We start from the raw sequence: 23511 nt of genomic DNA, 5'->3' as shown, positions 1-23511 counted from the left end.
TCAATTCGACTAGGTGTCACTCATTTAGCGTCATCCAATCGAGAGTGATGTGGGCGGGGTCTAACGGCAACACTGGGTTGTCCTGAGAAGTCTCCAAGCACGTCTTGAGGGCACTCCAAGACTGGCAGAGTTGAATGCAAAGACGAAGAACAGGAGAAGCACTGATGCCGCCTTTAGACTTGAGCTCAGCAGCATCCGAATGTTAGAGCTGTGCTGATATTCCACGTAACCTGCACTATTTTACCGTTTTCTCTGCATTCATAAGAATGTCCATCACTGGTCCTCAAAGGATGCATAAGACGTTTAATGTCTAAAACCCGATTACATGGATTATCTCCCGCTGTCCGGCTATTTTGTTAAAATAGTACCAGGTGCGAAGGAGCTGTTATTTTAGTAGGTTTTTAGCAAATTGTTTTCTTTTTTCGTTTCGAAATAAAACGCGTTTTCAGCAGAAGAGAGCGCCCAACAACACCGGATTCTTCTCGCATTAGTGCCTGTGGATCTCTCACTTGTTATAATCAGATTTGGACTGGTGAACTATTTTCACATCGCAATGGATACAGCTATGTGGACTTATATATTTGGCCTTTTCGTGGTTGCTTGTCGAGTAAAACTGGCTCGATCAACAGTGTTAGAATCGATATACTGGAATACTTCGAACACCAAGTAAGTACACTTAAAATAAAGGCTCCAGATAGACCCCCAAAAAGCGTTGTATGGCAAGCAGGTTTAACATTTATTCTACACAAACTACAATTTACTTTGTTACTTGTGGTTATTAGTATTTTTAATATTCATACGTAACCTAATTGCGAATAGTGTATAACTCCATATAGCGAGTTTTCCAACGTAACTACTAAATCAGTCGCTTGTAATTTTCCATTTGATAGGCTACTAGTAGATACTTTACTATATAGTGACAGGTAACTATTCCATTGTAACTGGTAGCCTATAAATGGCAAATGATTTGCCTTCGAATTATATGTGGATCTTGGGGTTCAGCGTAACTGTACAAGTAATTTTCCCGAAAGTACTTTACCAAAAACCCATTTCTGATAGTAGTGTCTAGTCCAGTTGCTGCTAGTTTTTATTTATTTATTTTTTTCAATTCTTTTCTCTCTAGTTGGAGTGGTGTTTTCATGCAAGATTAAAATGTTACTAGTATATAACAGACATATCAGTTGGAAGTTGAACTCTACCACAGCTCCCCATATAATTCAAAGGCAAAAAAATGTACTGGAACTTTAAATAATCAATAGCTGATTGGTATGAAAGAACCTATAATGGAACATTAACTTTTTTTAATCTCCCAAATCTCCAAAGCCAAAATATACAACAAAAAAGAACCACATACAGCCAAAAAAAAAGGTGCCTGAGATTTCTGAAGGTGTAGAACCACTGAAGAACCTTTCAGTTTAAAAGTGTATCTGTAATTTCACTTTCATTTACAGTTTTGATTTGATGATTTCTCCATTGATTTTTATTACCATAGTCATTTAAACACAAAACAGCCCACTAAACATATTCGTAATCCGTGGCATTTTGTTGGAGGACCACCCACCCTTCCAGACTGCAGGGAATTAGTTACAATGATGCTTTATTGGCAGGAACATTGAGATGCAAGTACTTTCATTTGCAGAATCGGGCTGAAAGGAGATCAGCGTATAAACTTTAAAAGCAGATCAGTTGGGTTATCCTTTACGAACTTCCACCTCGTAGACGTTGCCACGATTTGTAAACGTTAATGTATATGTATTTATGTAATTTAAGCAATTAGCCTGTGCGCGCCCTGTCAAAAAATTGCAGGTAAATGCAATGTTTTGTCGAAATTATATGGTGAGATTGTCTCGCAAACTCCATGCACCCTGGTATTTGCTGAGGAAAAGCTGCAGGATGATTCTGCACTTAGAGCAATCAAACTTGTGGAGACCTTACATCATGGTCAATATCGTGTAAGAGTGCTGTACCACAGCCTAAATTTAGGACTGATTATAAGCTGAGAAATGTTAAATTGAAGAGTGGATTACAGCCTCTCGCTGATTGCCTGAGCTCCTTTTTTCCACTGTGAAGTGTGTCTCCAAAGTCTTATGATAATTATGCTGTTCCCCCGCACACCTTTCTGCGTCAGGACAAATAGCCTCAGTGCACTGTTCAAAGAAAGGGAAATGCGTTTAACTATGACAAGTACTACTTTCTGAGATTGAAACACCCAGCCTGGTGTTTTCTCAGCTGCCAAAGTAGTCCACCTACTCTCTTCCTGCCATTGGGAGGTCTTGTCAATTGGTCAACTTACCTGAAATATGTTTGGACATTTGGGCAAACATTTCACCAAACATGCACTTAGATTTCACATTGTGTTATAAGTCTTTTTGTGTGTTTTATTCCACCATCTGATCGCTCAAGTGCAACCGGTTGCCTTGGTAGCATCGTGGCTGTTTCTTCACAGTGGTAAACCTGTATTCAAATAGATTGGTTTTGTTTAGATGCAGGATAACGTTCTTTTAAGATGCTAAGCTGTGGTGCGGCAGAGCTTTGCTCCAGGTTGTAATCGGTTTTCATGAGTTCCAGTAGCTCAGTGGGTCATCTTTGTCACAGAGCTTTGGAGACAAAAGGTGCGCTGGGATGAAGGCACTGCTCAACCCCCATCCCGGTTTGTTCTCCGCAAGGTCCACACAGAAGTTGGTACTGCAGGGGGCGGAGGAGGGGCACTAAAGCTTCCTGTCTACTCAGGACCCCCAGCAGATCCTCGAGGGTCCCTTTCTTAATGACTTTATGAGGATGGAAGCTAGTCTTAGAAAGTGACTCTTTTATTCTGCCTTATGGTGTTTAGGCAAGCGTGAGTGAGAGTCTAACTTTGTCATGGTGGATTTAAAATATAAAGGGATAAATCCAATGCACACAAGTCTGTTTACAATGGAATTTGCGTGTTTAATGAGAAATCAGCTTAATCTGAGAATCTGCAAATAATTGAAAGGTCAATTTCAGAACGCTTTTACAACCAGTGAACAATGTAATAGGAGCTATGGTGAGGTTGTAATAAACATTGAGGGCAGAGAAAGGACTGCCAGCGAGCGGTCAGGAGTGAGCGATTGTTAATTGTGCAAATGCATTACAGAATAGAGAAGTATGTAATGGGGGGAAAAAATAAGGAAGACTAGAAAGTTGCAGACATTAGTCAAAAAAATGTGAAAGTAAGCCAAGGTCCCGTATTTGCATTCTGCTTCAAGACAGAACTCTGAAAATTAGCCAAAGGAAATTGCTTGTCTCAATCCATTTCAGTCGGTTGTTTGTTTTAAAAATAAATGGCTTCTTTGTGCAATTTTACAAATTTCTTTGTAGATAAATGTCTCTTTTTTTGTTGTTCTTTTTTGCCATATAGTGAAAGTAGGGGGTGTAACGATATTGAACTCATGATACGATTGCGATACTCCAAGACATAATAAAAGGTTAACAAAAAAGTGTACTGTTGATTCAAATGCTAAATTTGGCATTACATTTGGGGGTGGAAATTAATAGGCTTGGACTTAAAAGACACCAGAATAAAAATATTCATGATTCTGAAGCTGAAAATACAGAATTATTTTAGACGAATATGCTTGCATGGTCTAATGCAGGCCACCTTTTATTGGCAACATAAGACAGTTGGCATTTTCAGGACCCACAAATATTCCCCCATTGGATTATTATACATTATATTCAACATTATATATATAGTAGTTTAATGTTAGACTGGGTAAACCCAGCCTGATCTGCCGGCAATTTGATTTCACCCTGCAACTCAGTCTGGAAACCTGTCCATTCATTTCTACTGCTTCTGTTACACTTTTGCGGGAACCAATCACAGACTGGCTTATCCATCTGGCGCGCTATTGGCGGGTTTAACTCAATGACAGACAGCAATGGGTCGTTGCCCGTTGATCACGCCTCTTGTGGTCTGATTGGTTGAAGGACTATCCAATTGCGTACAGAGTCATTTAATTTATGCTCGTTTATCACGCCTTTTGTGCAGTAGAAAATACATAGCAGACTCCCCAGACCAATGTTCAATCTTAAATTGAGCTTGGTCTGGTGATAGCACGACATTTTTAATGTAGTACTGACACTAAAACTCTGTAAAGTTGAATTTTTTCTCACACAGTCATTTTCAATTTGGGGGAACTATACACAATACAGATTGTCACTATCCACAATACATATTGTTGCATTATTGTATACATTGTTAAGTGAAAGTCAATGGGATCCTATGTTGTTTTGGACTACTTTGGGTGAACTATCCCCATCTAGTAGAATTGACCCTTATAATACCTTATTGAAGCCTATGACCCTTTGGTTAACTGAATAAACCACCAGATACAGATGCATTTACCTCGAGGGTTAATTTATTAGACATCCAAACATGATATATTTTACATTCACTTTAAAGTTCCCATGCTGAATTGATAAATAATTCATTATTATGCATGCTAATCATTAAGCCTTTTTTCCATTTCTGTAACTCTATAAGTTGTTTAACATCCCTTGTTCCCTACAGGTTTGTTCCAGGAAAGGGTGTAGTACTATACCCACAGATCGGAGACAAAATGGACATTGTGTGTCCAAGAATCAAGCCAGGCTCCACTGAGCAGATGAACATTGAATACTTCCGGGTCTATCTTGTTCCCAAGGAACAATTGGAGACCTGTAGTGTTACTAAAGGCGACATGTTACTGCTCAACTGTGACAAGCCGGACCAGGACGTGAAGTTCACCTTCAAGTTTCAAGAGTTCAGCCCCAACCTGTGGGGCCTGGAGTTCTTCAAAGGAAAGGACTATCACATCATCTGTAAGTTTATTTCCATGCTTACTCAAGAATTTACCTCAGGTGCTGATTCATGATCGTTTTTCACCTCCGTTGCCAGCTGGAACACTGTAGAAGGAGCCAAATGCAGATCTGATCCCACCCGTGGGAATTTCAGCCTCCGGCATTGTCTCCCAAGATATCTTTTCAGTGTTTTCGTCTGGGAAGGCGACTGACTAGTGTAGCCCTCCAAAAATAATGAACAAATCAAGTTTATAGTTAATGGAAATGTGTAAAATCCGTTGGCAAATCGTGTGTATTTACCACACGATATGTCTTTGTCATTAATGTATGCCCATTAATCATTTTATTGTTTAGCTTGCACACATCAATTCTTTGTTTTTGAACAATGTAGTTTCCCCAAGACTATTTTTGGCCTCTTCTCCTGTGCGGTGGGAAATGTCTCGAGTCTTGTTGATGGCCCTTTGCATGGATGTTATTAGTATCATTCAACCACTTCGGTAAGGGGTTATCGTTCAGTTTAGCGTGTGTTGATTCAGCCCCTTTTCAGTTGGCACATTCCTTAATGGCCGTTTATGTGATTTTAAGATTTACACGCTCTAAATCCCTCAATCCTTTGCCAGTATGAGACGGATCGGTTTGATGTGATTTTTTAAGGCAGCTTGGCCTGCAGCCCGAGGGACACGGATATCTGACCTAAATGATTCCAAAGAGACTTACCTCTGTGTCTGAGTGTGCGTGTCTTGTGAGTGTGTGTCTTGTGTGCATGCAAATGTCAGAATGTGTGAATGTAACTGTGATGTGAGTGAGAGTCGACAAAATGAGAGGAATAATTTTTTTTTTTTAGACGTGTTGGAAAGTCTTGACGTGCACTACCGTTCAAACGTTCTGGGTCAGTACATTTTTTGCATGAAATTGATAAAAGTAACAGTAAAGACATTTATAATGTTACAAAAGATTTGTGTTGCAAATAATTGCTGTTCTTTTGAACTTTCTATTCATAGGAGAATCGTGAAAAAGTATCACAGTTAGCAGTTATATTAAGTAGCACAACTGTTTTGAACATTGATAATAACAATTAAAAATGTTACTTGAGCATCAAATCATCATATTAGAATGATTTCTGAAGGATAATGTGACACTGACTGAAGTAATGATGCTGAAAATTCAGCATTTGACATCACAGGAATAAATGACATTTTAAAATATATGAAAATAGAAAGTTGGGGAACATAAGAGACTTCTTTGAAAATGTTAAATAATCATACTGACCCCAAACATTCAAACTGAAGTTTATATATATATATATATATATATATATATATATATATATATATATATATATATATATATATATTAGGTACTAGCTACTATTAGTTTCTTATCCATTTTAGTTTCTAGAGAGACATTAAATATTTAAAACAATGATTATATAATTTAGTTAATTGACTTTTGGTACAGTAAGTTAAGAAATGTACATTTACTTCATATGGAAGCAATTGGTAAATAAATCATAAGGTCATTTGTTCAAAAGCTTTAAATAATATCTTATATGACTGAATAAACCTGACTACCTTAATTTTAACTAAAAAAGTACTTTCTACTTGTTTACAGTGTAGTTTTAACTGGAGCAAAGGAGAAAGATACACTGGTAAATTGCATGTTTATGACAAAATGTATCAGCAAATTGAAATTGAAAAACCACACTAAAAAAAAATGAACTTTCACTGTTGTTAGTTGCACTCAAATCATCCTTGTTCACATTACTTAAAAAACGTAAAAGTTATTTCTACTAAAAATGAATATTGTCTGCTTTACTTAATAAGTGTCTGTTCGGTCAACTTAACATTGCTGAGGGAAACGAACAAACTGGACAGTGGATCTGTAGTTCCCATTATGCTTTGCAAGGGACTGCATTAGGAGACTAAATTCAGGGATTTAAGTGTTATTTTATGTGTTTTTCAGTAAAAGGAAAGATGTTCTTAGTTTATGTCAGTGTTTAATGTTCAGTTATGTTGGACATTTAGAGGAGTTATTAAGTAAACTGCACATATAAATATTATGTAACAGTGACAAATTCAAATGGTTTGTATTTACTCAAAGAAATTTTGTCAGCTTTACTTGAATTTCTTTTGTCCATATAACTACATTTTTATCTGTAAAAATGACTCAATATAGTTGCGTGGAACCACTTGACGCTGCTTTTTTAAGTACATTCAGCAAGTCATTTTTTTTGAGTGCATTGAATATCTGCGCAACCAGTGCAAGACATCATTATGTCCTGCTGCAACTTACAACAAATAATTAGCATTTTTTCTAGACATACAGACAGACAGGATATGTTTCACTGCGGATATGTGGTTAAAATATGATCTCTAGGATGGTTGGATTTCTTAATGTCTGCTAAAAGCTAAAAAAAACCCTACTGAAACCATAACATCTGCTTGGATACCCTTTTTTTATTGTGCGCGTGCAACTTCAATTTTCCACCTCCACTTTGTTGCTCGCTCTCTGGCTTCGTGACTGGCTGAGCTGCGCTGGCCCGAGGCACTGAATGTGCTTGTTGTGGTTAGGAAACGAGCGGGCTTCATTCAAGCCGAAGAGTCGGGTCACATCTAGAGAGGCCGCTGCAGATGAATGTGGGAACGGTTGAAGGGAACTGGGACATGTTGGGTAAAAGCTCGCTCTCTCTCTCCCCCTCTGTTTTTCCCTCTTAGCTCTCTCTCTCGTTTGCTTTCTCCCCCCCACTCTCTTGCCCTTTCACTTGCTGGTCACTCAGTTCTTTCTGTGCCCTAAGCAGTTTGGAGGGGAAGTCCATTTGTTCATGTGGGATTGGTCTTAATCCTCGCAGTGAAAGAGAGATTACGGCCCAATGGAATTCTTTAGCTCTGCTATCAGAGGACACAGCATGGGTGCCCAGGCACAATGGTGTTTAAATCGTTCGACCAAGCCACTCCACTAGCCGTGGATTGACGGGCAAAGCAAATCCTTGATATTCTGTGATAATGATGTGAAAAGGCTTTGGTAATATGCTTAGGATCTGTAAAGTTCAAACCTGTGTGATTACACTGGGTTTACTACTCACAGTATGAGAGTTTTCTAAATTAGCGTGCACGTGAGTGCGTGCGCGCCTCTCTTAATGCTTTTCGTAAAGGATTTACTAGCAAACAAACGGAAGCTTTTAAGAAGCTTTGCCGTGCTGCAAAACTGTGATTTTCTCTTTGTGCGAGCAAGCTGAACCTTCACCTTCAGCATACACATATACGGTGACGGATGAGCATGTGACTCAGATGTCCGCAAGGAACACTTTAAAGGTTTTACAGCACCTGTGAGTACACATGTGGAAAGTTGACCCGGTCATAAACTAGCTCACTTAGTGCTTATATGGCCAAATTCATCCACAAGACTGTGCGAGAAATGGGCCACGAGAGGAAAGAATAATTTGGTGGCATGTAAACGTTTTTAAGACGGATGGTGGGCTTTAAATATTCAGCATCAGAAATGTATGCTATAAATGTTGGATGGGTGACTAGAAAGAAAAAAAAAGAATCCCAGAATTTCTATTGCATTAGAAATTTTAAATGAAATGCTCCTATTTTAACGTTGCTGTTACTGTAATCCATGCAGATGTTTCGCTTTTTTATAATTCTCATTATTCTTTAATGATAATTCTTAGTAGATTCACATTATAATCAGCAATAATAATTAAACAAAAATGATTACAGCAATTTGTATTTTATCACAACATCAATACAGAAACTGAGTAAATACTTACATTTACATTTACATTTATGCATTTGGCAGACGCTTTTATCCAAAGCGACTTACATTGCATTCAAGCTACACATTTTACATTTTGTCAATTCTTGCTTTTCCCTGGGAATTGAACCCATGACCTTGGCGTTGCTAGCGCCATGCTCTACTGTTTGAGCTATAGGAAAGCTATTTTTGTTGTTATAATTACATAATGAATGGAGCTGCGCGATTCTGTATAAATTGAGAATCATGATTTTTTTTTTCAAATAGAGATCATAATCCCCCTCCCCCAATTCTGAATAGACAACTAAACAAAATAACATGTAAATAGCTATAGGTTCTGACAAAATGTTAAATACCTCAGTCTATTTAAAAAAAAATGTAATTAACTTTGATTGAATGATTCAATGACTCACTCAAAGACTTCACTTGCTTCATCACTGGATGAATCAGCATTTTAGAACAAATCTCTTGAATGAATGATTCAGTGATTCACTCATAAAGACTTAAGGCTTGTTTGACTTGAAGCCGCACTGCACAGGCCGATCGTGTATGACATCAACAAGTCTGTGCAAGTCGAACAAGCCTTTAACTTTCTTCATTACTGGATGAATCAGCGTTTTTGAATGAACCTCTTGAATGAATGATTCAGTGACTCACTCATAAAGGCTTCACTTGCTTCATTACTGGATGAATCAACGTTTTTAACAAATCTCTAGAAAGAATGATTCAATGACAAATACTTTTTGAACATTACTTTCTAAAGATGATTTACTCCATTTTGATCGCTACTGTAGACATTAGTGTTTCCGAATTTTTATCCCAGTACTTCTGTGATCATTTGTGACCACAAAACCATTCATAAGTTGCACGGGTATATTTGTGGCCATAGCCAACAATACATTGTATGGGTTGAAATTATTGTTTTTTCTTTTAAGCCAAAAATCTGTAGGATATATAGTAAATATCATGTTCCATGAAGATATTTTGTAAACATATCAACATTTTATTATTAATAGTAATATGCATTGCTAAGGACCTAATTTTGTACAACTTTAAAGGACAACTTTCTCAATATAAAATTTTTTTGCACCCTCAGATTCCAGATTTTCAAATAGTTGTATCTCGACTAGGCTGGCTGCGATAGTCTGTGTTTAGGCGAAATACCGGTTACATCACTTGCCCACCACGGCACCGGTGTAGTAATAGTAATTGTAGTGTAGTAATTTTTGTAGTAATAAAATAATTTAGTTCAGTTAGAGAACAGACACTACAATTAAAAACTGAACGTGTCTGCTCAATACAGTGTGAGCCGCAGCGCAAACGCAGCAGGAGTCAGATCTCATTTATCACGAGAGCGAAGCGCTGACAGACAAGATGATCGCGGAAGATTTGGTTTCAAAGCTAAATGTAAAAGCGCCTATTTAAGTGAATTTGTCATTGTACTGTTTTGTTGTTTGTGTTTTTCATTAAGAATAATAGGCTGATGAACCCACAATTCAAGCAACCCACCCCGAATTGGCGCTAATTCTAAACCGAAAGTAAAATGAGCACGGCCGCACGGGCATTCATTCACGGCTGCACTGTCATTCACGGTGCTTGTCCAGTCTGCCGTGTTTTCAGTTCATATGGAAGCTTAACTTTCATAGGAATTCATTGAAAACACTTGCTTTGCTCAGCATCGCTCCGTTATGAATGCCTGAGCGGTTGTGCACATTTTAATTTCGGTTTAAAATTAGCGATTTGAAAAGCCGGTGATACCGGTTTTATCGTGTTGTCACATGTTGATTAACCGGCGGGAAAATTTCCTCGCCGTCACATCCGTAATCTCGGCCAAATATTGTCCTAACAAACATGCATCAATGGAAAGCTTATTTATTCAGCTTTCAGATTATGTATAAATCTCAATAAAAATAAAAAAAACCCTAATGACTGGTTTTGTGGTCCAGGGTCACATTTGAATCATTGTAACATAAATAATAACAGAGTGTGGTTGAAAAGACTGTTTGTGAAGCTGTTTCATACATGATAGCGGAAGTTTAATAAAATCGTGTGGGTGTTTGAAAATCTAGAAATCTAGATTGCGATCTTTTAGCGATTAATCGTGCAGCTCTAATACTGAATATGTTATTATTTTTGATGCATCATAATGACTATTTATTGTTGAATGTGATTAATTGTCATGAAAATAATGTCACAATGCAAAACTCCAGGAAAAATATGATCCAGACATGTTCTGTGATATTTGATTGACAAAATTATAGCAATGGCTAATTCATTTCCCTTTCTTCCCTCTTTCAGCCACATCCAACAGCACGTTTCAAGGTTTGGACAACCATGATGGCGGTGTTTGTAGGACCAAATCCATGAAACTGGTTCTGAGAGTTGGACAGAGTGAGTACCACCCACAACCTTTCTCTCCATACCTGCACCTGCAATGATGAAGATCACTGCTTCCATAACAGTCTTCCATGTCACCGGTCTTGTAGTGGGTGTCCATGCTAGTGTGCCTCAGCGTGTAATTGAAATGTCATGTGAGCTTGTTTCCTATGGCTATGCCAGCTGTCCCTTCTTTGGGCTTGTGGGGAGATACTTGCAGCTTTACGCCAATTCATTAAATTCTCTCTCAAAACCTGGGGCATAATGCCTAGAAGCCAAAAAGATGTAAGGGTGGTCCGGTATTATGTTCAGATCAGTTTTTCAGTTCGATGAACATTTCGTACTGCTTTAGCTCCACTAGTAATTTTAGTTACTGGCTGTAAATATTGAATTTTCTATTTTGTTTTTAGGTCCTACAGATTCATTCCCAGCAAAAAATCCTCCCACAAGATATCCTCCAAAATACCCTGAAAATAAGGACCAAAGCACCTTCAGCAAAGAGAATGACGTTGTCAGCAAAATTGGTAGGTATTCATGTATACGAGGGCAAATCTCACTAAATCATAAATTGTGCAATTTAAATTTCACCCTAAAAGAAAAAGAAAAAGACAAAAACTATGTTTTGCCTAAAATAGTGGAAATAATATAAATAATTAAATATTGTACTTGGTACAATATATAATATAATAAAATGCAAATAAATAATGAATGGATTAATGACACAATGCAAAAAGTCTTAATAAAAATGTGTCATAAAATGGTCATATATTGGACCATATATAATATGGTCATATTATATCTTTCTTTTGATTTTGGATTGAAATATGACCCAGTTGTACAATATGCTAAATGTTAATAATAAACTTTTCCTCAATTTTAAACCACAAAGAATAAAGTTTGAGGGTGTCTGACCAGTTTCAACCTTTTTTTGTATGACAATGGATGACAGATATTCAAAAATGACAAAAGACTATGTAAAAACATTTGGATGTAAAATAATTAAACTTTTTGGATATGTAACTAATGGTGCGTTCACACCGGATGCGAATGAAGCGATTCGCGCGAGTGATTTACATGTTAAGTCAATGCAAAGACGTGAATAGACATTCTGCGGTGCGATTCGCGTGAATGAGGCGGCGCGAATAACGCGTTTCGCGTGAATGGCACGGCGCGAATTGTGCGTTTGACGCGTGATTCGCGCGAACACCGCGAATCGCCCGAGTTGAAAAATCGGAACTTTGGCGGATATTCGTGCCGCGTTAACCAATCAGGAGCTTGCTCTAGTAGTGACAACAATGAGGAGAAAATCTGTATATTAATATCTGGTTCAGACAATATGATTATCACTGTGATAACATTAAATTACATGAAACACAACCCAGTCTCTTTTTGTTAAATGCAAGTTTATGTTTGATCAATAATTCAAAAGTATAAGTAAAAGGTGTAATAAGCTATACATGAAATAAAGCAAACAATTCAGTCAAACATTCAAAGTCAGTGCTAGTTGGCTACAACTGTAACGTAAAGCTAAAAATAAAAAAGTAATGAAACTTCACTTTGCCCTCAGCCTAAACGATTTGCCAGGGAACAAATTATAGATCCATGAGACCAAAGATCGGCCGTTACATATACACAAGACGAATTATAGCTCGAGACACACCACAGAGACATCAGAGCCAGCGGCAGATGGCAGAAGGACTGGCCGAGGAAAGGCTGCTCTCGCCGGGGTAAACAAGCTCTGAGCGCCGCTGATTCCACTGGAACTCACAACTCCGAAAACACCAGATAAAATGTTCAAATAGGCACTCTTTTTATAAATAAACCACAGATTTGAGCTTTAAACAACTACATTATCGCCTGAAAAAGTCTTAAAACTACGTTTTGTCACACATTAACAGTAGATTTGAACAAAAAAGATGTGTAAACACAGCCCATGTCAGCCATTTCTCAACGAGACGAGCCGGCTAGCAGAAGCACCTCCCATGACACGAATTTAGCCACCGTTTTAGCCCCACCTAAAAAATCCTGAACACAGCAATGATGAAAAACTGTTTAACGGTCTAATTCCACAATTCAGTTCTACACGGTTCACAGTCTTTGTAACTTGTTTCAGCAATACATTTCTAACATCTATAATGTGTTTAGAAACAAATCTCAGAATTGCCTTTACAGGGACTTTAAATGATTTCCACTTCACCTTGACTATCATTGTGAATAAACGACATCTCATTATAAACTCTTTCTCCTTCCCCAGACCCCATGCAGAATGGTGATGCCGGAGGGAAGAGCGGAGAGTCTGTAGGATCTGCTGGATCCGAAGTAGCCCTCTTTGCTGGTGTTGCCTCCGGTGCTGTCATCTTCATCGTCATCATCATCGCTCTCGTAGCACTGCTGCATCGCCGTCATCAGAAACACTCCGCACAGTGCTCCGCCCAGTTGCCATTAAACACGCTGCCCAAACGCGGAAGTGCCGCCAGTGGCGGTAGCAACAATAACGGCTCTGAGCCAAGTGACATCATCTTTCCACTGCGGACCTCAGGAAGCATGTATTGTCCGCACTACGAGAAGGTTAGTGGTGACTACGGACACCCTGTCTACATCGTCCAAGAAATGCCACCACAAAATCCTGCAAACATTTACTACAAAGTTTGACAGAGCATGGACAAGCTACGGACAATGAAGAGCCGGCTGGCGTTGTTTTCTAATGATGGACATCAGTGTTTTGATGCCGCTCAGATCAGTTGCTTGTTGCAGTTGATTTCGCCCTGTTAGCTGGATGCTAGAAGCGCCGAAGTGTTGACTAGTTCAGAAGAACTCATTCTTTGAGGCCTGGATTAGATGCTGGTGCACATGGGAATGTCCTCTACTGATATCATGGAAAACTGGATGACTTTCCAAGCATAGAACAAACGAACAAGCAGCAAAGAAGTGCTGCAAAATCATGCTGAATAAACATCTCATGTGAAGAATCTGAGAATACTCTACCAACCAACTGTTTTTTTAGGAAAAAAGAAAATTTTTTGGTTTTAATTTATTGGTTTTTGATTGTTTTTATGTTTCTCAACTCCCAGATCTTGAAAATCTAACTTTCATGCACGAGAAGAGGCCTTGATTCCTGTACTTTGCAGTTCTTCAATGTGTTTTGAGTCCATCCGATGTCATTTAGGCTGCCTGCATCCCAAAGCTGGCCTGATGGATGCATATTACATCTCAGTTCAGACATTTGTGGCCCTTATGCTGTCGATGTGCAAGCCGGTGTGGTCCAAATGCATGTGGTTCTTTTATCCCCATCTGCTTATAACTTTTCAAACATTTATTCAAACAGCAAACAAACAAAAGTAAAGAACAACATACAGAAAGATCCTTTGTTGACTTGGTAATGTAAATACAATAGCCCAGCATTGAAATTATGCTCCAAGTTATGTTTTCTACGAATCTGAACATTAAGTTTCATCATTGAATCTTCAGTCAATTTTGTTAAAATACTGCAGGGGTTTACTTCAGCAAACGAGAAGCGACATGTTGGATAGAATGGACTTTTTTTTTTTCAATCTTGCATTTGTTAAACTTGTTCTAGCCAATAGTAAGTGGAAATTTCACATTCCAGATGGCTGACAAGGCTGAATGAAATGATTCACCATAGTCGCTTGTGCTGCTCTTCTCTCTTTCTCTCTCTCTTTTGTTGAATGAATGAATGAATGAAAAGTTCACAAAATGTTTTCTGTTGTTCAAATAAAATAAGTGGCCTCTTACTCAAAACGAAATAACTTGACTCAATATCTGAAAGCATCACTGTTAAGAAAATCGGATGGATAGATAGTTTGGATTTAAATTGGCAAATACTTAAGAGTCAATGATTAGATCATTATTGCATGGCAATAATGCATATTTATTGCATTGATGGATAGTGTAGCTTTTTATCTCTTATACAACCATGTAGGAAGACACATCATGGCCATATTCCAGGATGACAATGTCAAGATTCATCAGGCTCAAATCGTGTTAGGGATAGAGGGAGCATGAAGAATCATTTTCACACATGAATTGGCACCTCTGAATCCAGACCTTAAATTCATTGAAAGTCTTTGGGATGTGCTGGAGGAGACAGTTTTTTTGTTGTTGGTGAATTTATGAGAATTATTTACATTTAATAATACAAACAATAATGATCCAGTCATAGACTCTTAAGTATTAACCTGTTTAAATCCAAACAGTGACTTTATTTTTGGCTGGACAGTGTATTATTCACAAATGTTTTTTTGCAAAATGTTGGGGGTTTTTTTCCCGGTTTTTTTGGTGAATTTATGATTTGTTTTTACATTTATTGAGATTTGCCCTCACATGCATCAATACCTACCAAGTTTGCTGATATTCAACCAACTTCAGAGCAAAAATCAGAAACAAGACTGTCCAAGTCTTTGGGATGTGCTGGAGGAGACTTTACAGAGTGCTGGACTCTTGCATTGTCAATACAAGATCTGGACCAATAATTGATGCACCTCTTGATGGAAATGTTATGATGTTATTTCAAGCAAGAGGTGCATACATTTTTGGTGAAGATCTTGCGAAATGTTAGAAGAACTGTTGCCAAACATTTAACATGCTAGAAACAAACTAATCACTGCAATAATGATCCAGTCATAGACACTCAAGTATTTACCTGTTTAAATCCAAACAGTGACTTTATTTTTGGCCGGACAGTGTATTATTCAAAAAATTTTAGCAACATTTTGGGGGTTTTTCTTCGTTTTTTGGGGTGTATTTATGACAATTTTTGACATTTATTGAGATTTGCCCTTGCATGCATCTATACCTACCAAGTTTGTTGATATTCAACCAACTTCAGAGCAGAGTAGAGCAGAAACAAGACTGTCCAAGTCTTTGGGATGTGCTGGAGGAGACTTTACAGACTCTTGTAGCCTGACAATCCAGACCCACATCAAGATGTTGGGTCTGGGAACACACCATTGGCAGGGCTCAATCCGAGGGGCGGGATAAACGGTTGTCTTTCAAATTCCCTCCGCACGCAATAGGATAGTGCTACAACCAACCAGAGCAACGAAGAAGGTGAAGCTGAGCTAGTTGATAGATTAAACTTTCGCCGTATCCGGTCGGCAAAACTCCGAACACATCTTCCTTTCTTAAGAATGACTTCGGTGCCGTTCTTTGTTCTTTTCTCAGAGAAAAGCTTAACTCCAAGTCTTCCAGAGTCGTGGCCAAAGCCGATTCGCCAGCTGTTCGCCAGCTTCTTTGTTTTCAAGTAGCACGTGGAACCGCCGCAACTCTGCCGTCTTTATTTTAAGCCCGCCCACCGACAGCTCGCAAGCCAACGGAGAGTTGCTGGACGACCCTGACTGCAAATGATACTGGGCTAGGACTCTTGCAAGATCTTGACCCAAACTTGATGCACCTCTTGATGGAAATGTTATGATGTTATTTCAAGCAAGAGGTGCATACATTTTTTGTCAAGATCTTGAGAAATGTTAGAAGAACTGTTGCCAAACATATAACATGCTAGAAACATAATAATCACTACAATAATGATCCAGTCATAGACTCTTAAGTATTTACCTGTTTAAATCCAAACAATTACTTTTTTTTTTGGCCGGACGGTGTATTATTCCCAATTTTTTAGCAACATGTTGGGATTTTTTCTTCGTTTTTTTTTTTGTGAATTTATGACAATTTTAGACATTTATTGAGATTTGCCCTCGTATGCATCAATACCTACCAAGTTTGTTGATATTCAACCAATTTTGGAGCAAAACTCAGAAACAAGACTGTCCAATCGTTGTCTCTGGTGACTACATAGGAAGCACATACCATTTGGCTTGATTTCCAACTGACGCATTGGGTCACAGGACACTCAGAGCTCTCCCACGGTTGGGAGGGTAGTGTGATGCATTTCAAAAGAAGCACTCGCACCTCATGACCTCAGACACACTTAACCGCCTCACACAATCCCGGCTACACATAATGTTCTCACACTGCGTTTGCGCTTTTTCTTACAGACTCAGATAAGGACCTCTAACCTTCCACAGCACATTATCTGTGGCCCTTCCTCTCCCCTCTTACGTTACAAACAATATTCCACCCTGAATACTAAGCATGGGTAGAACAGAACAGGAAACGGTGTGTTTTTGTTATGGAGGGACAGAACAATGGGGTGGTAAATCTACAAGTCAAGCCAGCTGCCTGTCACAGACGGCCAAAAGAAACACTTCTGTCATTTTATAAAAACCTGCATCCTGGAATGTACTCATTTATGATGTTTTTTGCACAAATACTTTTCTCATCTCCACAATCATTGAAACCCGAATATCAAATTCTTATGTTCAGGATTGTGAAATGCTGACGAGGTCTGGAGGTTATGGGTTGTAGTACTGATAGGCCACTATAACAGCCAAGCTGGTTAATATGCTTATATTAGTTTAATTTGAGAGAATCAGTAATATCTGATGCACCTCAGTTTGTTAGTTTCCCCTTGTGTCATTTTCAAAATACTCCGTAAAACAAGTTTAGGAATTAGTACACATATCATTTGCAACAATTTAATTGTATGATTTGCCATTTAAAGGGATGGTTCACTAGCCTGACGTTGTCATACTCAATTCTAGTCAGAATATGAGTCTGATACTGCTCCATTGGGCTGTGATTATGGGGCGTTTCAACCGAACCAGGAAAGAAAAAGCCTCTGCACTCAATTGGATAGACCTACAACCAATCAGAGCAACGGCACAACGCATAGTTGTCAACAGAACTTAACTGCACACACGGTGGAAGAAGTAGAAGAGGAAGATGAGTGTAAACAATCTTTGCCGGTGTTGTATAAAAGAATTTAAGTACTTGCCAACACGATCATCATTTTTGAGAGAAATAGTAAAGGTGAATGCATATACGAACAAGTTATCCGTTTAGGATTAGAACGAATTCAACCCAAGCGCTCTTTGGTGACGTGCATGATTACGTCACTGTTGATCATCTGTCCATCATCATATAAAGCCCGCCCTGACAATGTGATTGGTCCGAACAGCTCTGGTTCGAGCATAGTTGCTCCGCAACAGATCAAGTCCAAACCGAACTTCCCGACCTCAAATGTTGTGGGCGGGGCTAAGTTCGGCTGGCATCCAGGCTAATAGTTCACCCCAAAATCAAAACTCTATCATCATTAGCTCACGCTCATGTCACTCCAAGCCCACTAGACTTTTATTCATCTTCGAAGCACAAGTGAAGATATTGTTAATGAAACCTGAGAGAATTCTGTACCTCCATAGAAAGTCAATTCGCCCAAAAAGTTGGCACTTCAAAAAGTTCATAAAGAGCTCATAAAAAAAATCCATATGAATTGAGCAGTCTTCTGAAGACACATGATCGCTTAATACGATGAACAGATTTAAGTTAGGCTTTCCAAGTTGAATATATGTCTTATGGGTTTTGGAACAACATGAGGGTGAGTAAATGATTTTTGGGTGAACTATCACTTTAATAGCCCATATAAATCAAGCAATAATTTGTAGCAGTGTTTCTTTCTCACAGAGCCTGTGAGGAGATTGATCCTAGCCATTTGAAAAGGTCCAATATTCCGCCAAGTATGGATATCTTGAGAGTTTTTATTTCACCCTCTTTACCTAAAAACTACTTACAATGACTGAAATGCATCATCCGCAACACACAATACTTCATTAAATCAGAGAGAACAGCTGAAGTCGCATATCCGGAAGAAAGCACACATCTGGACTAGACATGACAAAAGACCTTTTCTGGTTGCCCCAAACATTTACAGCTGGTTAAAAATCAGGAACAATTACTCAGAGACCACAATGCCTTATGCCATATTGAATAACTTTTGGAGACGTGGTTGATTGTGCGCCTTTTTGTTAATGTCTGTGAGTCAGAACTCACAGGAAATGGGAAACTTTTGGGGAAAATCAAGATATCATCATGTGGCAGGCACATTTCCTCCCCACCAAAGCGTGTAGGATGAAATAAAGGACCAGTGAGGAAAAATAGGGGTGCTGGAGGGGGGTAGGTAGTGGGGGAAGGGAGACACATCTGTCATGCAGGGTGAGAAAAGAAAAGGGAGGAAAGGCCTCAAGTATGTTTTTACTCTGAAGGAGAGCCATAGATCATCTGAGACCTGTCACAGAGGCTGTGTGTGAACACACTACTGTACACACGTTTGAATTCCTTAAACGACATGAGGTCGCTTAACCTGTATTAGACTAAATAGAGGTGCTCACTTAAGCGCCACAAAATGTCTAGCAGGCCTCTGTTATATCATTGAGCCATGGAAACATGTTTGTATAGTATTTTTAATATCAGAAGATAATCCATAAATTAAGGATGCTATCTTTTTATGTATAATTTTACCAAATGTTGTACAGGTTTAGAACGAGTGTGAGTAAATGATAACAGAATTTAAACTTTGGGGTGAACTTTAATTTGAACTAGTTCATATTGATTCAGTGCACAACATGTCCAAGGTAAACATTTTGCTGGGCCAATTGGAAAAACAGACTATCCATATTTTCATAAGTCTTTACTATTGGTAACCCTTTATATCGGTCCGTGGGTTTTGCAAATATTTAACCAATGAAATGTATAAAAAAACTTGTGACTAAACCTCGTAACTCAATTGGATCCTCAAACTGTCTATCAAACCTCATAACTCCTCCCGCCTCTATCATGAATGAAGTGCTACACACAGTTTGGCCTGCCGCTGCTTGTTTGCAATGCAAGGGTAAATAAAGATGTGAATGTTTGAGTAAGTACAGCGTAAATTCAAAGTGCACTATGAAACATTTTTGCAGTAAAATACCCAAAAACCACTAGGCCAGTTTTCTGGTTCAGTTGAGTTCTTACAATATCCCAAATGTTTCCAACTATTTGTAAATCGTGAGAAAATTGCTATTTTAACCAAGGAACCGGGACATGTGGGGGAGTCTCCTGTCAATTGCGTCATATCTGCGTTTCCCTCGGTTTCCGGTTTCATTTTACAGAAACGCTTTACTCTTACTGCAGTTTGAAACAAGTGTCATAGCAGCCGCCAAGCGAACACACAGAGTAACGTCATAACATCTTTTTAAACACACTCAAATGTATCTAATATGATAAACAGAGCTGCGTTGCCTCATACTCATGACCAGGAAAGCGGAAACGACGCCGGCGACTGTGGCATAATAAAAGTCCCGCCGGCGACTATGCCATAATAAAAGTCCCGCTGCTCGCGAGGCGTGTGTTGCACTCTTATTAACAATCGCTCCTTTGGCCTTGCTCAGCTCCCACAACACTCGCTCCTGCTCTGCTTCATACTACAGTAACGTTAATAATCGCATCCATGAACATGATTTCTGCCCGAGTCCTATCCCGAGTCTTTTCCACCTGTGAGGTGAAAACCACATGTCCCAAGATTCTGCGCTCAAACTTGGCGTCATCAAACTACGCCTTTGTTTTGAATAGGCGACCTCTAGTGGACGGAAAAGTTACATAGTGCACCTTTAACATCAAGGCTAGACTATTGCAATTCACTGTACTATGGGATCAGCCAATCAGCTTTATCCCGGTTACAGATGGTACAAAATGCGGCAGCAAGACTTCTGACTTGTACTAAAAAATGGGACCATATTACTCCAGAGCTACACTCTCTGCACTGGTTACCTGTACGATACCGTGTTGATTTTAAAATTCTTCTCTCGGTTTTTAAATCTTTAAATGGTTTGCCCCCCCCCCAAAAAAGACAAACGATCACATACTAGCACACATATTCTGAATGCCTTCGGCAGAATTCAACGGAGCCATTTTAATCTAGATTAATTCCAAGATTACAGTGAGATTAATCTAGTTAAAAAAAATTTATCTATGCCCACCACTAATATATATATAGATAGGCTAATGTTTTATGTATTTAAGGAGTGGTGAAGAGTGTCTTAGTCTAGCATTTATCGTAGAATCAAAGACAATGGTCTTAAATAGCCTGGTGTGTAGCACTTCGTCTTTAATGACAAAAGATTTTGGCCAAATGACAGAAAAAAAAGATGCCCACATAGATACAGTAAACTTTATAACATGTTAAGTTAATGAAAACGTAATGCGATGCACTTACTTCCTCAGATGAAGCCGTTCTAATGATGAATTTCTCCGAAATTTCGCTCGTCAAAAAAACTTGTAAGTCCATTTGAGGTTGATTTTGGTAAAATGTTAATAATATGATTCATGTTCATACACGCCGGTGTATGAATGAGTGAATGAATGGGTGAATGTGAGGCAATATGTAAAGCGCTTTGGTGGCCATGGGTCTGTTGAAAGCGCTATATAAATGCAGTCCATTTAGCATTTTTTAAACAAATATAATTGCACATGCAAGCGCCTGTGTTTAATAACAATGTTTTTCCATTTCCTGTAGCATTAGTAGAGTTTTTGGAGGTTCAACAGTGATGATATGGAGCCCTGCACAGAAAAAAACAATAAAGGGGGCGGTCACACTGCACTTTTCGTTCCATTGACTTCCATTCAAATGCATCAGACCGGAAACGCAAGCTCATTCGAAAAGTTTCGCATTTTTTGCTGCGTTCCAAAGTTTGGTGAACTTTGAGATGCAAAACACATGAAGATGTGTGACCAGTAGAAGATCGACATGTCACGGCGTGATCTTCTGGCTGAATGAAATGAACTATATTTTTGCAGTAAAATCGAGTATATTGTATTTTTTTTTTTTTTACATTTTGAGTGTATTACTATTTGTTATATGTTGAATTCATGTTTATTAAAAAGGCGCTGCAGAGCGTGACGTCATCTATCTCATATCACGACCGCTGCAGTGTCCGAAGACAATTTGCATGCTCAAAGTCTTGTGTGACCGCGGCTTAAGAATTTGTTCCCACAACTTATTATTTGTATTAGGTAAATCATAGCCACGTTGTTCTACTAGTTTCCTCATTTTTATTTAGTTCAATCGTGACCAACAAGGGGACGAATTTGTACAAAGTGGCCACAATTGACCTAAAACGAGGGAATAAATTAATAAAACATGGTCACGAATTTAGTCATGGAAACAAAATCTTAATTCATGCCCATATATCTATTTTTTCTGCATGACATACGCCGAAATATGTCCAGACTCTTTATGAAGTGCCACGCAAGATGCAATATTCCACTATTACATTGGAAGCAATAAGCTGTGAATAAATGGCGAACACGAAAGACAAAAAGCAATCTCTCAGACCTGCAGACAAACTGCCTGCGGATGAAGCCTTCAAAGTTACCCGAAATTTCAGTGTGTCTCTCAACGCCATATATCACCCTCCTTACGTTCCAGTGACAGGGAAAGTGGAGGAAAGATTAAGGGCTTGCACACCGAGGAATGTTAAGTGTGGTTGAAGCATGTGTGCTGAGTATAGACTAGCGCACGTTCAAGGCCAAATGGTTTGGAAACAATTAAAGTAATGGAGAAGAAAAAAGCGAAACGCCTCCTCTGTCTGTCGCCCCCACCATCCTCACCCAAGCAGATGACTAACAGTCCCACAAGCCCCAGCGTCACCTTTTTGATTGTGCCTTCATCTCATTTCTCACTTTCTAGAGCCTAGTGTCATTGCTGCCGTGGCTCGGTGCATCCCGCTACACAGAGTTTTAATAAAGTGTGTGAAAACATTTCAAAAACACGTCCATTTCCTACCTCAGCTACACTTAATGCACAGGGCACGGGGTTAATAGCTCGATTAAATCTGGTTGCCTTTCCGGCATGTCACGCCAGTGGATTCAAGGTCAAAAAATTGGTTTTCTTTCAAGGAGCCTTGCGTATGCAGGTTATAATGCAGCACCGCAACCAGTGTTAAAATTGCAAATGCTTCTACATTTGTTCCACCACCCAGTAAAAGCAAACCCACATTCAGCTGAAAGGAACGCACGTTGACAGCCAGATGTGCTGTCTGTCGTTTATTTGGCACTAGAAAGACTTTGGCCCAAGGGTGTGGAGTTCCCCTTCTGTTCAATCTGTGATGTGACATCCCTGTCTGGAGGCCTTTTTTTACATTTTAAGTATCTGCCGCTTTCATTCACGGTGTCTGTAATTTAGTCTTTGTAAAGTTAGTCAAAGCACCGAATTCAAAACGTGACTCAATGAAAGCGGTTTGAAAGAGATGTAGACCTCATTCTAGGGAAACAATTAGTGGAGTTCCACCCCTCGTGGCTGAACCTTGACCTCGTGACCCGCACGGGCCTTTCACAAAACAGGAATTAGAAAGCCATCTGATTGCATTTTGTTACAGATCATTATTGGAGAATGAGAGGCAGAAGGGGATGAATATTTAATCAGATTGCCAAGGAAACATTCAAACATTTGTTCCTCTATCTATCTATCTATCTATCTATCTATCTATCTATCTATCTATCTATCTATCTATCTATCTATCTATCTATCTATCTATCTATCTATCTATCTATCTATCTATCTATCTATCTATCTATCATCTATCTATCTATCTATCTATCTATCTATCTATCTATCTATCTATCTATCTATCTATCTATCTACCTGCTTTGTTCTCCATTTGTCTCGCAAACCAACATAGGCTCATTCAAAAA

General features: G+C 38.8%; 1 protein-coding gene across 1 annotated transcript; it reads left to right on the top strand.

The window, feature by feature from the left end:
* Positions 1 to 108: 108 nt before the first annotated feature.
* Positions 109 to 14693, top strand: efnb2b (ephrin-B2b). Its single transcript, XM_079811994.1, has 5 exons — positions 109 to 666; positions 4532 to 4821; positions 10855 to 10947; positions 11343 to 11456; positions 13187 to 14693. The coding sequence occupies exons 1-5, from the start codon at positions 554 to 556 to the stop codon at positions 13582 to 13584; spliced, it is 1008 nt and encodes a 335-aa protein (XP_079668120.1). The 5' UTR covers positions 109 to 553; the 3' UTR covers positions 13585 to 14693.
* The last annotated feature ends 8818 nt before the right edge of the window (positions 14694 to 23511 follow it).

This window comes from Gobio gobio (genome assembly GCF_949357685.1).
Source record: "Gobio gobio genome assembly, chromosome: 3".
In the NCBI taxonomy this organism is placed as follows: domain Eukaryota; kingdom Metazoa; phylum Chordata; class Actinopteri; order Cypriniformes; family Gobionidae; genus Gobio; species Gobio gobio.
The sequence above is the reverse complement of the archived record's forward strand: the minus strand, read 5'-3'. Positions and strand labels throughout refer to the sequence as shown.

What these genes read in the sequence shown, in the direction of transcription:
- efnb2b (XM_079811994.1), top strand. Translation starts at nt 554, where the DNA reads ATGGATACAGCTATGTGGACTTATATATTTGGCCTTTTCGTGGTTGCT. An exon ending in GGTTCTGAGAGTTGGACAGA is followed by an intron (nt 10,948 to 11,342) that starts GTGAGTACCACC and finishes TTTTGTTTTTAG; the next exon opens with GTCCTACAGATTCATTCCCA. An exon ending in TGACGTTGTCAGCAAAATTG is followed by an intron (nt 11,457 to 13,186) that starts GTAGGTATTCAT and finishes CTCCTTCCCCAG; the next exon opens with ACCCCATGCAGAATGGTGAT.